Consider the following 16,768-nt stretch of genomic DNA (forward strand, 5'->3'; position numbering starts at 1 on the left):
ACTCCCTCTTGACTCCCTCTTGACTCCCTCTGGACCTCCTCTTGACTCCCTCTTGACCTCCTCTTGACCTCCTCTTGACACCCTCTTGACTCCCTCTTGACTCCCTCTTGACTCCCTCTTGACTCCCTCTTGACTCCCTCTTGACACCCTCTTGACTCCCTCTTGACCTCCTCTTGACTCCCTATTGACTCCCTCTTGACTCCCTCTTGACTCCCTCTTGACTCCATCTTTTTTCCTCTTGGCCTCCTCTTGACCTCCTCTTGACTCCCTATTGACTCCCTCTTGACTCCCTCTTGACTCCCTCTTGACTCCCTCTTGATCTCCTCTTGACCTCCTCTTTTCCTCTTGACTTCATTCTTTTCCTCTTGACTCCCTCTTGACTCCATCTTTTTTCCTCTTGGCCTCCTCTTGACCTCCTCTTGACTCCCTCTTGACTCCCTCTTGACTCCCTCTTTTCCTCTTGACCGCCTCTTGACTCCCTCTTGACTCCCTCTTAACTCCCTCTTGACTCCCTCTTGACTTCCTCTTTTCCTCTTGACTCCCTCTTGATTCCCTCTTGACTCCCTCTTTTCCTCTTGACCGCCTCTTGACTTCATCTTGACTCCCTCTTGACTCCCTCTTAACTTCGTCTTGACTCCCTCTTAACTTCGTCTTGACTCCCTCTTGACTCCCTCTTGACTCCCTCTTGACTCCCTCTTGATTCCCTCTTAACTTCGTCTTGACTCCCTCTTGATTCCCTCTTGACTCCGTCTTGACTCCCTCTTGACTCCCTCTTGATTCCCTCTTAACTTCGTTTTGACTCCCTCTTGACTCCCTCTTAACTTCGTCTTGACTCCCTCTTTTCCTCTTGACCGCCTCTTGACTCCCTCTTGACTCCCTCTTAACTCCCTCTTGACTCCCTCTTGACTCCCTCTTTTCCTCTTGACCGCCTCTTGACTCCCTCTTGACTCCCTCTTAACTTCGTCTTGACTCCCTCTTGATTCCCTCTTGACTCCCTCTTAACTTCGTCTTGACTCCCTCTTGATTCCCTCTTGACTCCCTCTTGACTTCCTCTTTTCCTCTTGACTCCCTCTTGACCTCCTCTTGACCCCCTCTTGACTCCCTCTTGACCTCCTCTTGACTCCCTCTTGACTCCCTCTTGACCTCCTCTTGACTCCCTCTTGACTCCCTCTTGACTTTGTCTTGACCTCCTCTCGAGTCCCTCTTGACCTCCTCTTGACATAAATTGCTTGTACTTATTGAAATGCCCTTTGATATAAATGCAGTTCGCTTCCTCTTTTACTCTTGACTCTCTCTTGACCTCCTCTTGACTCCCTCTTGACTCCCTCTTTACTCCCTCTTGACTTCCTCTTGACTCCCTCTTGACCTCCTCTTGACTCCCTCTTGACTCCCTTTTGACCTCCTCTTGACCCCCTCTTGACTCCCTCTTGACTCTCTCTTGACTTCCTCTTTTCCTCTTGACCTCCTCTTGACTCCCTCTTGACTCCCTCTTTACTCCCTCTTGACTTCCTCTTGACTCCCTCTTGACTCCCTCTTGACTCCCTCTTGACACCCTCTTGACACCCTCTTGACTCCCTCTTGACTCCCTCTTGACCTTCTCTTGACTCCCTCTTGACCTCCTCTTAACTTCTTCTTTTCCTCTTGACCTCCTCTTGACTCCCTCTTGACTCCCTCTTGACTCCCTCTTGACTTCCTCTTGACTCCCTCTTGACTTCCTCTTGACTCCCTCTTGACTCCCTCTTGACTCCCTCTTGACTCCCTCTTGACTCCCTCTTGACCTCCTCTTGACTTCTTCTTTTCCTCTTGACCTCCTCTTGACTCCCTCTTGACTCCCTCTTGACTCCCTCTTGACTCCCTCTTGACTCCCTCTTGACTTCAGTTTTCTCTTCAATTCGTACACCTTGGAGCTAGTGTCATTGTTCCCTTCCCTAATCCATTTCAAATAAAATCAAATGAAATTGTATTGGTCACATACACATGGTTAGCAGATCTTAACGTGAGTGTAGCGAAATGCTTGTGCTTCTCGTTCCGACCATGCAGTAATAACCAACGAATAATCTAACCTAACAATGCCACTACTACTACCTTGTACACACAAGAGTAAAGGGATAAAGAATATGTACATAAAGATATATGAATGAGTGATGGTACAGAACGGCATAGGCAAGATGCAGTAGATGGTATCGAGCACAGTATATACATATGAGATGAGTAATGTAGGGTGTGTAAACATTATATAAAGTGGCTAAGTGATACATTGATTGCATTCATAATTTCCATTAAAGTGGCTAGATCCCCCCCCCCCCACATTGATGAATTCGGCTTGATGTTCTTGTTGTGTTTGAACGGTTACATTCCAGACATGGACGAGTGTGTTTCCCAGCCCTGCCTGAATGGAGGACAGTGTAAAGACCAGGTGAATAGTTACAACTGCACCTGTCCTGTTGCCTTCACCGGGACACACTGTGAAACAGGTGAGCTACTGATCCATCTCTCCTTCTTTCAAGAGGAAGTACTCTTCAACTGACTCCTTCCCAAATGCCTCTATATTCCTTATATAATCCACTCCTGATGAATTTGTATCTGGCCCCCAAAAAGTTTGAGAACCCCTGGAAAAGAGAATAGGGTCCATATTTGGGACGCATCATGACTAATCCTGCCAGTTAGCACCAGCTAGACTGTTTCTCTTTCTCTCTCTCTCTCTCTCTCTCTCTCTCTCTCTCTCTCTCGGTCTCTCTCTCTCTGTCTCTCTCTCTCTCTCTGTCTCTCTCTCTCAATTTCCCCTCATCTCTTTCTCTCTCTCTTTCTCTCTCTCTCTCTCTCTCTCTCTCTCTCTCTCTCTCTCTCTCTCTGTCTCTCTCTCTCAATTTCCCCTCATCTCTTTCTCTCTCTCTTTCTCTCTCTCTCTCTCTCTCTCTCTCTCTGTCTCTCTCTCTCTCTCTGTCTCTCTCTCTCTCTCCTAATTTCCCCTCATCTCTTTCTCTCTCTCTCTCTCTCTCTCTCTCTCTCTCTCTCTCTCTCTCTGTCTCTCTCTCTCTGTCTCTCTCTCTCTCTCTGTGTGTGTCTCTCTCTCTGTCTCTCTCTCTGTCTCTCTCTCTCTCTCTCTCAATTTCCCCTCATGTTAAGAACAACGATTCCTGATAGAAAATGTTACCATTGGCGGCCGGCAAGTTCTACTTCCTGCTCTCTGTTTGGCTTCCTGTAATAGATTTAAATGTTTTTTTCCCTTCAACTGAGAGGGCAAGGCAAGAAACAAAACCTGACGAACCCTCACTCTGGGAGGATGAGATGGGTGAGGCTCTGTCACAAAATGGCAACCTATTCCTTTTATAGGTCACTACTTTTTAACCAGAGCATTGTAGTGCACTAGAAAGGAAATGAGGGTGCCATTTGGGAGCACCATGAGCGTGGCGTGGAGCTCTGTGTCAGAGTGACCTGATGGTTTTGTTTTAAAAGTTTGTTTTACAGGCGTGGTCTGTTTTCACAGCCTCGGCAACGGTGTGGTTAGCTAGTGGCTGAGAGAGGAGGCCTGGACTCTAGGCTTCTCCACTAAAGAGCAACAACAACACAAAACAGAGAGAAAGAAAGAGCTCCCTTTGTGTAATATATATTGATGTGGTGTAGTAGTAGTATGTGAGGCATTTTCTCCTTGCCTGAATAACTATTAGACTCAACATTTTCCGATAGAAAGACCTGAAGCCTTTTGAAATTTTCTTTCATAGAGTTGGTGGTGGTCCAGGTGAATTCATCATCGGCTCCTCAAACTGACAATCAAACAGGTAAACGCTGTTATAATAAGAGAGGGAATGAGAGGGAATCTTATCTTATTAATCTTTTTTAAAATATTGAAAACACTTCTTACAAAGTACGGTACTTGCCTGTTCCCCATGTGTGTTGTTTTTGCATCACACACCGTCTTGCCCTAGCAGCCCTAGTATAGGCATTTAACCCACATCGGCTGTTACAAATCTGTGTCCAGCCGCATCCTAAAACATCCATCTTTGTCCTCTGTCTTGCAGTGTCTTGTAAAGGGGATGGCTGTGAGAACCGTTCGACCTGTGAATACCTCGGCCCTGGGAACCACAACTGTACCTGCATCCAGGGTTTCTATGGTGACAACTGTGAAGGTAGATACCGAAGTCAAAGCCTCAGCTACAGATGTTGGATCTTAATTTGACCAGTATTGTCACAGCAAAAATAAACGTTTTTGTCCATAATGTTGCTTGAATGTTGGTTAGGCAATTAGCTGGGCAAAATTAGACTAATCGTGTGTTAGTGCGGGTTTTCAGTGAATTTATGTCAATCATAAAGCTCATCTGCACCTCCTGCTGTGCAGGAAAATTCTCAGTATCAAAAGAGTGATAGAATTAAGATCCTACATCTGTAAGTAGGCAACTCTAGCTGGACAGAGAGGTGTGATGAGAGGAGGGACAAGCTACAATATAGTATATGTTATCCCACAGGTAGTGGACCAGAGTCTGCTCTAGCTGAAGACAGCAGGACAGGAAGCTACAGACAGGTAGTGGACCTGAGTCTGCTCTAGTTGAAGACAGTAGGACAGGAAGCTACAGACAGGTAGTGGACCTGAGTCTGCTCTAGCTCAAGACAGTAGGACAGGAAGTTACAGACAGGTAGTGACCTGAGTCTGCTCTAGTTGAAGACAGTAGGACAGGAAGCTACAGACAGGTAGTGGACCTGAGTCTGCTCTAGTTGAAGACAGTAGGACAGGAAGCTACAGACAGGTAGTGGACCTGAGTCTGCTCTAGTTGAAGACAGTAGGACAGGAAGCTACAGACAGGTAGTGGACCAGAGTCTGCTCTAGCTCAAGACAGTAGGACAGGAAGCTACAGACAGGTAGTGGACCTGAGTCTGCTCTAGCTCAAGACAGCAGGACAGGAAGCTACAGACAGGTAGTGGACCAGAGTCTGCTCTAGTTGAAGACAGTAGGACAGGAAGCTACAGAGAGGTAGTGGACCAGAGTCTGCTCTAGTTGAAGACAGCAGGACAGGAAGTTACAGACAGGTAGTGGACCAGATTCTACTCTAGTTGAAGACAGTAGGACAGGAAGCTACAGACAGGTAGTGGACCAGAGTCTGCTCTAGTTGAAGACAGCAGGACAGGAAGTTACAGACAGGTAGTGGACCAGAGTCTGCTCTAGCTGAAGACAGTAGGACAGGAAGCTACAGACAGGTAGTGACCAGAGTCTGCTCTAGTTGAAGACAGTAGGACAGGAAGCTACAGACAGGTAGTGGACCAGATTCTGCTCTAGTTGAAGACAGTAGGACAGGAAGCTACAGACAGGTAGTGGACCAGATTCTGCTCTAGTTGAAGACAGTAGGACAGGAAGCTACAGACAGGTAGTGGACCAGATTCTGCTCTAGCTGAAGACAGTAGGACAAGTTCAGTGTAGATGAGAGAGGGACTAGCTAGCTATCCTGCTTGTAGCTGCATAGGAGGGAATGTGTGGGAGCTGTGTCTGTGAGATGGTGAGTGTCTGTTCTATTCTGCTGTGATGATTGACGATGTTAATTATCACCACAGTTATCTGAACCGCGCCCTGTTTACGACGGGATCCTGGGCTACAACAGTCGCTTGATGTCGGGAATGATTTGCTTTATGGCCCCCTTTATTAGTTTACCAATAAGGGGAAGTGCTGCTTTGTCTAGACTTGAAAGGATATGGGGCCTCTTTGTTTATGGGCTGGACCTCATGCTTGGTATTTACTCAAGTAGTTTCATCAGACATGGCTGGTATAATGTGCCTTGCAGCAGGGCAGCAGAGCTCTGACTCTGGCTGTGAGTCCCAAATGGCACCCTAAGTCCCTACGTAGTACACTACTTCTGGTCAAAGGTAATGCACTAAAGTATGGAACATGGTGCTGTTCGGGACACAGCCTCTGCAACTTGCTCCTCCAAAAGCTCTTTAATATTATGTCAGGCATTGCAGATTCACGCTACTCCTCACCCTTGAGCTGAAATAACTATCAAGGCTTATATAGTCTCCTAAATCTCACAAATACTTTCCTGCCTGGCTCACTTGGAAGGCCCTGTGGAAAAAAGAGCAGGATACTCAGAGAGAGAGAGAGAGTAGGTTGCAGGAGAGGAGAGAGAGAAGGTAGCGGGAGAGAGAAGGTAGCGGGAGAGAGGAGGTAGCGGGAGAGGAAGGAGAGAGAGAAGATAGCAGGAGAGGATAGAGAGAGAGAAGCTAGCGGGAGAGAGAATGTAGCGGGAGAGAGAAGGTAGCGGGAGAGAGAGGGTAGCGGGAGAGAGAAGGTAGCGGGAGAGAGAGGGTAGCGGGAGAGAGAAGGTAGTGGGAGAGGAAGGAGAGAGAGAAGGTAGCGGGAGAGGAAGGAGAAAGAGAAGGTAGCGGGAGAGAGAAGGTAGTGGGAGAGAGAAGGTAGCGGGAGAGAGAAGGTAGCGGGAGAGGAAGAAGAGAGAGAAGGTAGCTGGAGAGGAAGGAGAGAGAGAATGTAGCGGGACTCAGGACGGGAGGAGAACCGCCTAATCAACCTTCTAGATCAAAGAGAATGTGGACTTCCAAACACACACACACAACACACACACACACACACACAACACACACACACACACAACATGGTGCCATTGGCTGGTTGTGAACTATATATAATGTGCCATTGGCTGGTTGTGAACTATATATATGGTGCCATCACAGACTCACTCCACAAACCTTGTTCCATATCATCAAAGGGAGAAATTATCATTTGGGGGTTAAAAAACACTCCAGGCCACTCTTCAACTTCTTAAACTTGATAGAATGTATGTATAAATTATAATGGGCCAATAACATAATAAAAAAACATATTTTCAAATAACTGCCCTTCTTCTGGCCCACAAATTGATTTTGACAAACAAATCAAATAATCTGTACGATGTGGCCCTCGAGTCAAACGGTTTTCCTGGTTTACAGCAAACAATACACACACACACACACACAAACACACACACACACACACACACACACACACACACACACACACACACACACACACACACACACAAACACAATCCCAGAACTCAGGTGTAAAAATCTGCCGTTCTGCCCTTGAGCAAGGCAGTTAAACCCCAACAACAACTACTCTCAGGGCGCCGATTACGGAGACATCGATTAAGGCATCCCCCCGTACCACTCTGATTCAGAGGGGTTGGATTTAAATGTGGAAGACACATTTCAGTTGAATGCATTCAGTTGTACAACTGACCAGGTATCCCCCCCCTTCCCTTCCCCATGTTGGCCATCTACCTCCAATGTTGGACTGAGACTGTTGATACTGCTGATGCTGCTGCCTAAAAACATGTGTTTGAGAACTACCCTAAATACTACTATTCATACCAGTTTGAGAACTACTTAATACCGTGAATGCCAGTCTCTCTTGGCTGAGAGTGGAGGGAACACTGTGACTGCGTCACTTCTTGTTTTTTATAAGAAACATTAAGGTGTTGGAAAATCCAAATTATTTGCATAGTCAACTTATACACACACTAGGCCCCACCAGACATATTTCAGTCCCCCAGGACCTGAACAAACAGTATTATTCAGAGCCATGAGTGCATGGGACTCCCCTCCATCTTATATAGTGAACAGCAAACCTGGTTTCAAACAACCAATAAAGCAACACCTCACGGCACGAAGCCTCTCCACCATGTGACCCACTGGTTGTGTGTGTGTACTGACATGTGACCTACTGGTTGTGTGTATGTACTGACATGTGACCTACTGGTTGTGTGTATGTACTGACATGTGACCTACTGGTTGTGTGTATGTACTTACATGTGACCTACTGACCTACTGGTTGTGTGTATGTACTGACATGTGACCTACTGACCTACTGGTTGTGTGTGTGTACTGAAATGTGACCTACTGGTTGTGTGTGTGTACTGACATGTGACCTAATGGTTGTGTGTGTGTACTGACATGTGACATACTGGTTGTGTGTGTGTACTGACATGTGACCTACTGGTTGTGTGTATGTACTGACATGTGACCTAATGGTTGTGTGTATGTACTGACACGTGACCTACTGGTAGTGTGTGTGTACTGACATGTGACCTACTGGTTGTGTGTATGTACTGACATGTGACCTACTGGTTGTGTGTATGTACTGACATGTGACCTACTGACCTACTGGTTGTGTGTATGTACTGACATGTGACCTACTGACCTACTGGTTGTGTGTGTATAATGACATGTGACCTACTGGTTATGTGTATGTACTGACATGTGACCTACTGGTTGTGTGTGTGTACTGACATGTGACATACTGGTTGTGTGTGTGTATTGACATGTGACCTACTGGTTGTGTGTATGTACTGACATGTGACCTACTGGTTGTGTGTATGTACTGACACGTGACCTACTGGTAGTGTGTGTGTACTGACATGTGACCTACTGGTTGTGTGTATGTACTGACATGTGACCTACTGGTTGTGTGTATGTACTGACATGTGACCTACTGGTTGTATGTATGTACTGACATGTGACCTACTGACCTACTGGTTGTATATATGTACTGACATGTGACCTACTGGTTGTGTGTATGTACTAACATGTGACCTACTGGTTGTGTGTATGTACTGACATGTGACCTACTGGTTGTGTGTATGTACTGACACGTGACATACTGGTTGTGTGTATGTACTGACATGTGACCTACTGGTTGTGTGTATGTACTGACATGTGACCTACTGGTTGTGTGTATGTACTGACATGTGACCTACTGGTTGTGTGTATGTACTGACATGTGACCTACTGGTTGTGTGTATGTATTGACAGGTATGTGTAACTGATAGATGCACACACACTGCATGTTAATATTTGTAAATGTATGTCAATTGTAAAATAATGTATTTTGTCTGTAATGTTTTTTTCTTTATGTGTCGGACCACATTTAAGACTAGCTGTCTTCTAATAGCATCTTCTAATAGAGATCACAGTAAGACTAGCTGTCACCATTAGCATCTTCTAATAGAGATCACAGTAAGACTAGCTGTCACCACTAGCGTTGGCTAATAGAGATCACAGTAAGATGAGCTGTCACCATTAGCGTCGGCTAATAGAGACCTCAGGAAGACTAGCTGTCACGATTAGCGTTGGCTAATAGAGACCTCAGTAAGACTAGCTGTCACCATTAGCATCGGCTAATAGAGACCACAGTAAGACTAGCTGTCACCATTAGCGTCGGCTAATAGAGACCCCAGTTAGACTAGCAGTCACCATTAGCATCGGCTTATAGAGACCCCAGTTAGACTAGCTGTCACCATTAGCATTGGCTTATAGAGACCCCAGTTAGACTAGCTGTCATCATTAGCATCGGGTTATAGAGACCCCAGTAAGACTAGCTGTCACCATTAGCGTCGGCTAATAGAGACCCCAGTTAGACTAGCTGTCACCATTAGCTTCGGCTAATAGTGATCCCAGTAAGACTAGCTATCATCATTAGCGTTGGCTAATAGAGACCTCAGTAAGACTAGCTGTCACCATTAGCATCGGCTAATGGAGATCCCAGTAAGACTAGCTGTCACCATTAGCATTGGCTTATAGAGACCCTTGTTAGACTAGCTGTCACCATTAGCATCGGCTAATAGAGACCTCAGTAAGACTAGCTGTCACCATTAGCATCGGCTTATAGAGACCCCAGTAAGACTAGCTGTCACCATTAGCATCGGGTTATAGAGACCCCAGTAAGACTAGCTGTCACCATTAGCGTTGGATAATAGAGACCTCAGTAAGACTAGCTGTCACCATTAGCATCGGCTAATGGAGATCCCAGTAAGACTAGCTGTCACCATTAGCATCGGCTAATGGAGATCCCAGTAAGACTAGCGGTCACGATTAGCATCGGCTAATGGAGATCCCAGTAAGACTAGCTGTCACCATTAGCATCGGCTAATGGAGATCCCAGTAAGACTAGCTGTCACCATTAGCATCGGCTAATGGAGATCACAGTAAGACTAGCTGTCATCATTAGCGTTGGCTAATAGAGACCTCAGTAAGATGAGCTGTCACCATTAGAGTTGGCTAATAGAGATCCCTATAAGACGAGCTGTCACCATTAGCGTCGGCTAATAGAGATCCCAGTTAGACTAGCTGTCACCGTTAGCATCGGCTAATAGTGATCCCAGTAAGACTAGCTGTCACCATTAGCGTCGGCTTATAGAGACCTCAGTAAGACTAGCTGTCACCATTAGCATCGGCTAATCGAGACCTCAGTTAGACTAGCTGTCACCATTAGCATCGGCTAATAGTGAGCCCAGTAAGACTAGCTGTCGCCATTAGCATCGGCTAATAAGGTGCCTAATAAATCAAATCAACATCCCTTTCAGCCGATATCCAATGTCCCGGCAGGATGTGAGCTCTTCTGTCAGTGGCTTTAACTTGTTGTGTTTTAGACTTTAGGCTTTTATACGATAATAAAGAGTTCCTCTTCTTCTGCTTGTGTCTTCAGGAGAGTGTCTGTGCCAGAATGGAGGGGTCTGTGTGGACGGGGCCTGTGTCTGCACCTCCGGCTTCACCGGAATCTACTGTCAGTTTGGTACGTATCATATCATCTTGTACACTGTAGGTCCAGTCTCATATTCTACTGTAGTTGGTAACAAAAAGACACATTCCTTGTTATTAATTTCATGGTGTGGATTACACCTGGCTTTCACCGAGGTAGCAGCACATGGCACACAGAACCAGAGTAGTAGGTGGTAAGGTTTCCTTGATGGAAGGTTGCCTTGATGAAATAATTACTTTGTAACTCTTGACATAGTGTCATGATGTTTATCTCTCTGACACCCCTGTCCTCCTCAGAGGTGACCCAGACCCCATGCAGTAACAGCAGGCCATGTCCTGATGGAGGACCCTGTCTGGAGTACGGAGGAACCTACCTGTGTACCTGTCAGACAGGTGTGGCAGACCTAGATCACAAGGACTTCTATCCTCCCTATGGTAAGAGCCTCTGCTGCTGATGCTGCTGCTTCTTCTACCTCTTTTTCTTAATCTTCTTCTTCTTCTTTCAACTCTATTTCTTCTTCCTCTACTTCTTCTTCTTCTTCCTCTACTTCTCCTTCCTCTACTTCTTCTTCTTCTTCCTCTACAACTTCTTCTTCTTCCTCTACTTCTTCTTCTTTTTCTTCTTTTTCTTCTTCTTCCTCTGCTACTTCTTCTTCTTCTTCCTATATTACTTCTTCTTCTTCCTCTACTTCTTCTTCTTCTTCCTCTACTTCTTCTTCTTCCTCTACTTCTTCTTCTTCTTCCTCTACTTCTTCTTCTTCTTCTTCTTCTTCCTCTACTTCTTCTTCTTCTTCTTCTTCCCTTACATCTTCTTCTTCTTCTTCTGCTTTTTCTTCTGCACAAATCCAAGGATTGGTCCCTTTGACTCTGCATTTTGTGTTGCTGTATACGAGAGCCTGGTTACCATAGTGATAAACACTTGTGTCTTTGTGTCGAGTCGGTGGCACGACGTGTGTGTGTGTGAGAGTCACATTCCCTGTTGGGGTGAGAGAAATTGAAATAGGATTTATTTTGGTGTTGACTAAGTGGCACTGTGGTAACATGAGTGATGGGTTAGTTCTAAATGGAGTTGCCGATGCAGCCGTAGAGGAGACTCAACTCTGTAAAACAGGGTAAAAAGCAGTTCAGATTGAACTATATAACATTTTTAAATGATCCGAGGAAGAAGCAGATGAGGTTGTCGAGGACGCAGCCTATGTAATGGTGATTAAAGAGAACCCCCCCCCCCCCCAAGCCACCTGTGGACAACAGTGGAGTTGGATAACTCCCAAGTCGTGTTCGAGGTGGAAACAGGGTCCCTCTGTACTGTTTTGGGAGAACATGCTTTCGCTGACCTAAAAGCCAAAGCACCCCAGTTGAAACTAGAGCACTCGGCTAACAGTGCTGAAGTTATGGACAGAAGAGCACATTCCGGTGCATCAACGTCCAGCACAAAGGTCAAACTTCACGACTGAAGACGTTGACGGTCCAAGGTCCCAATCTGCTGGGAAGAGATTGGATGGTAGTATTACAACTGGACTGCCAAGGGATGTGCAAAACCAATCACAAAGGTCTCAGGACAGTGTGTTGTCCAGCACACTAAACAAGCAGATGTTTTCAAAGATGAACTTGGAAAAACTAGAAGAGAGTGAAGTGTGAATTCAGGTGGACCGGTCTGTTCGACCGCTTCTGCAAAGAACACCAAGTTCCGTTTGCACTACAACAGATTGTCGAGGCAGAGCTGAACAGGCTCCAGACCACTGGAATACTGGAACCAATCCCTTACTCTGAGTGTGCTGCCCCCATTGTCTCAGTAATGAAGCCCGATGGAAATATCAGGATTTGTGGAGATTACAAGCTAACTGTCAATGTAGCTTCCAGGCTGGACCAGTACCTACTGCCAAGGATAGAGGGCCTATTCACAAAGATATCTGGTGGTACATGCTGTTCCAAACGTGGACATGTCTCACGAATATCATCAAAGTGGCTAGAATAAAAACCCACATGGGGTTGTTTCAGTACACACGTCTTCCGTTTGGAGCCTCCTCTGCCTGTGCTATCTTTCAAAGAACATAATATGTTAGCAGGCACACTGCTGTATACCTGGGTTATATCCTTATCACCTGGTGTCACTGAGGAAGACCATCTAAAAAACGATTGAGACAGTGCTATCAAGACTGGGTGAGCGCAGGGCTTTGCTTGAAAAACCCAAGTGTGTTTTCCTGAAGTACAGAACTTGGGGCACAAAGTCACAGCCAATGGGCTTCAACCCCTGTACAATCAAAGAGGCCTCAGAACCCAAAGATGGGAGTGAGCTTACGGGCCTCTACCTTGCGATGTTAAACTATTGTGGCTTCTTTCTTTTTTCTCTCCCTGACGTGGCCTCTGTCCTGGACCCACTGCATCTCCTCCTGTAAGTTACAAATGGAAGCGGCACAACCCCCTAGAAGCAGCCTTCCAGAAATCCAAGGACTTGCTGTCGTCTTCGGCCCAATGCGCCACCTCATCGTCACAAGTGATGGCTCTCCATACGGGATCGCAGAAGATGGAGTACATCGCAGAGAGGCTAGTCAGCATCACGTCTTGCTTGTTGTCACCCTGGGTGAGCTGAAGAAAATACGTCTCCGTGCGCCTGCAAAGACGGGCCCTGATCAAAGTGCAACACGAATATGAGTTACTGTACAGACTGTACAGACTGGGCCCTTCCATTGCTGACGCTGATGGTCTCAGCAGGCTGCCACTCGCAGACATGCCCAAAGACCCCAAAAGTCCCCCTGAACTGGTGTGCTGTATTGAAACAGCTCGGCCGGCCCACTGTCCTACGAAAGAGTTGCAGCCATATTTTAAAAGGAGAAACAAACTCTTGGTGGAGGACGGCATCCTGCTTCAACTATTGGTGCCACTTTTACTGAAGGAACTCTTCCACCCAGGTGTATTCAGAATGAAAGCTACAACAAGAGCGCACATGTGGTGGCCAGGATTGGACAAAGAGGTGGAAGAGCATGTCCAGGATTGGACAAAGAGGTGGAAGAGCATGTCCAGGATTGGACAAAGCAGTGGAAGAGCATGTCCAGGATTGGACAAAGAGGTGGAAGAGCATGTCCAGGATTGGACAAAAGTGGTGGAAGAGCATGTCCAGGATTGGACAAAGCAGTGGAAGAGCATGTCCAGGATTGGACAAAGCAGTGGAAGAGCATGTCCAGGATTGGACAAAGCAGTGGAAGAGCATGTCCAGGATTGGACAAAGAAGTGGAAGAGCATGTCCAGGATTGGACAAAGAGGTGGAAGAGCATGTCCAGGATTGGACAAAGTGGTGGAAGAGCATGTCCAGGATTGGACAAAGAGGTGGAAGAGCATGTCAAGGATTGGACAAAGAGGTGGAAGAGCATGTCCAGGATTGGACAAAGAGGTGGAAGAGCATGTCCAGGATTGGACAAAGTGGTGGAAGAGTATGTCCAGGATTGGACAAAGAGGTGGAAGAGCATGTCCAGGATTGGACAAAGAGGTGGAAGAGCATGTCCAGGATTGGACAAAGTGGTGGAAGAGCATGTCCAGGATTGGACAAAGTGGTGGAAGAGCATGTCCAGGATTGGACAAAGAGGTGGAAGAGCATGTCCAATCATGGGGCGGCAGGGTAGCCTAGTGGTTAGAGCGTTGGACAAATCTGTCGTTCTGCCCCTGAACAGGCAGTTAACCCACTGTTCCCAGGCTGTCATTGAAAATAAGAATGTGTTCTTAACTGACTTGCCTGGTTAAATAAAGGTAAAATTAAAAATTAAAAATGAAATGTGCTACTAGGAAATGCTCCAGCACAAGCTCCCATCAGCCCTTGTGAGTGGCCTGGAAAACCCTGGACTCGCATTCACATTGACTAGGCAGGGCCTTTCCTTTGGAAGATGTTCTTGTTGGCTGTGGATGTTCACTCCAAATGGCTTGAAGTTTTCCCAGTCTGCACTGCACAATCAGCAACAACAACTGAGAATGTCAGGGAAGTGCTCAGTACTCATGGTCGTCCCCGTGTCAGACAATACAACCATCTTTATGAGTGCGGAGTTCCAGGCTTTTTTGGCAACCTTTCAGTTCCACCACCCACACATGCGATGACATCACCTGGTTTCAATGATGTTTCCAGAGACAATATCTATCTCATCATCACTCAATACCTAGGTTTACCGCCACTGTATTCACATCCTACCATACCTTTGTCTGTACATTATACCTTGAATCTATTTTATCGGCCCCAGAAACCTCCTTTTGCTCTCTGTTCTCATAGCTTTTAGCCGTATCTTTATCCTGCTCCTCCTCTGTTCCTCTGGGGGTGTAGAGGTGAATCCAGGCCCTGCAGTGCCTAGCTCCACTCCTATTCCCCAGGCGCTCTCTTTTGATGACTTCTGTAACCGCAATAGCATGTTATGCATGTTAATGCATGTTAATATTAGAAACCTCCTCCCTAAGTTTGATTTATTCGCTGCTTTAGCACACTCTGCCAACCTGAATGTTCTAGCCGTGTCTGAATCCTGGCTTAGGAAGACCACCAAAGATTCTGAAATCTTCATCCCAAACGACAACATTTTCAGACAAGATAGAACGGCCAAAGGGGGAAGTGTTGCAATCTACTGCAAAGATAGCCTGCAGAGTTCTGTCCTACTATCCAGATCTGTGCCCAAACAATTTGAACTTCTACTTTTAAAAATCCCCCTCTCTAAAAACAAGTCTCTCACCGTTGCCGCTTGCTATAGACCACCCTCTGCCCCCAGTTGTGCTCTGGACACCATATGTGAACTGACTGCCCCCCATCTATCTTCAGAGCTCGTGCTGCTAGGCAACCTAAACTGGAACATGCTTAACACCCCAGCCATCCTACAATCTAAGCTTGATGCCCTCAATCTCACACAAATGATCAATGAACCTACTCGGTACCACCGCAATGTCATAATCACGGGCACCCTCTTAGATATCATCCTAACCAACTTGCCCTCTAAATACTCCTCTGCTGTTTTCAACCAAGATCTCAGCGATCACTGCCTCATTACCTGCATCTGTAATGGGTCAGCGGTCAAACAACCTTTATTTAAATGCCTTCCTCACCATCTTAAATAAGCATGCCCCATTCAAGAAATTTAGAACCAGGAACAGATATAGCCCTTGGTTCTCTCCAGACCTGACTGCCCTTAACCAACACAAAAACATCCTATGGCGTTCTGCATTAGCATCGAACAGCCCCCGTGATATGCAACTTTTCAGGGAAGCTAGAAACCAATATACACAGGCAGTTAGAAAAGACAAGGCTAGCTTTTTCAAGCAGAAATTTGCTTCCTGCAAAACAAAATCTAAAACATTTTTGGGACACTGTAAAGTCCATGGAGAATAAGAACACCTCTTCCCAGCTGCCCACTGCACTAAGGATAGAAAACACTGTCACCACTATAATTGAGAATTTTAATAAGCTTTTTTCTACAGCTGGCCATGATATCTTAACAGCTATCGATAAGAAACAATACTGTGCAGCCGTATTCATTGATCTGGCCAAGGCTTTCGACTCTGTCAATCACCACATCCTCATCGGCAGACTCGATAGCCTTGGTTTCTCAAATAATTGCCTCACCTGGTTCACCAACTACTTCTCTGATAGAGTTCAGTGTGTCAAATCGGAGGGCCTGTTGTCCGGGCCTCTGGCAGTCTCTATGGGGGTGCCTCAGGGTTCAATTCTTGGACTGACTCTTTCCCCTGTATACATCAATGATGCTGCTCTTGCTGCTGGTGAGTCTCTGATCCACCTCTACGCAGACGACACCATTCTGTAAACTTCTGGCCCTTCTTTGGACACTGTGTTAATAACCCTCCAGGCAAGCTTCAGTGCCATACAACTCTCCCTCCGTGGCCTCCAATTGCTCTTAAATACAAGTAAAACTAAATGCATGCTCTTCAACCGATCGCTGCCCGCACCTGCCCGCCCGTCCAACATTACTACTCTGGACGGTTCTGACTTAGAATATGTGGACAACTACAAATACCTAGGTGTCTGCTTAGACTGTAAACTCTCCTTCCAGACTCACATCAAACATCTCCAATCCAAAGTTAAATCTAGAATTGGCTTCCTATTTCGCAACAAAGCATCCTTCACTCATGCTGCCAAACATACCCTTGTAAAAATGACCATCCTACCGATCCTCGACTTCGGCGATGTCATTTACAAAATAGCCTCCAATACCCTACTCAACAAATTGAATGCAGTCTATCACAGTGCAATCCGTTTTGTCACCAAAGCCCCATA

The 16,768-nt window shown here is 46.2% G+C and overlaps 1 protein-coding gene across 2 annotated transcripts in view; it reads left to right on the forward strand.

Moving 5' to 3' along the window:
• The window catches only part of sned1 (sushi, nidogen and EGF-like domains 1), a 138,530-nt gene that overhangs the window by 73,646 nt on the left and 48,116 nt on the right, over nt 1-16,768 (forward strand). For both annotated transcript variants that reach the window (XM_064936189.1, XM_064936190.1), the window contains exons 8-12: nt 2,361-2,474; nt 3,723-3,779; nt 4,020-4,127; nt 10,463-10,549; nt 10,813-10,950. In XM_064936189.1, the coding sequence (XP_064792261.1) occupies nt 2,361-2,474; nt 3,723-3,779; nt 4,020-4,127; nt 10,463-10,549; nt 10,813-10,950 (504 nt within the window). The remainder of the gene's footprint in view (nt 1-2,360; nt 2,475-3,722; nt 3,780-4,019; nt 4,128-10,462; nt 10,550-10,812; nt 10,951-16,768) is intronic.

This window comes from Oncorhynchus masou, chromosome 24 (genome assembly GCF_036934945.1).
Source record: "Oncorhynchus masou masou isolate Uvic2021 chromosome 24, UVic_Omas_1.1, whole genome shotgun sequence".
In the NCBI taxonomy this organism is placed as follows: domain Eukaryota; kingdom Metazoa; phylum Chordata; class Actinopteri; order Salmoniformes; family Salmonidae; genus Oncorhynchus; species Oncorhynchus masou.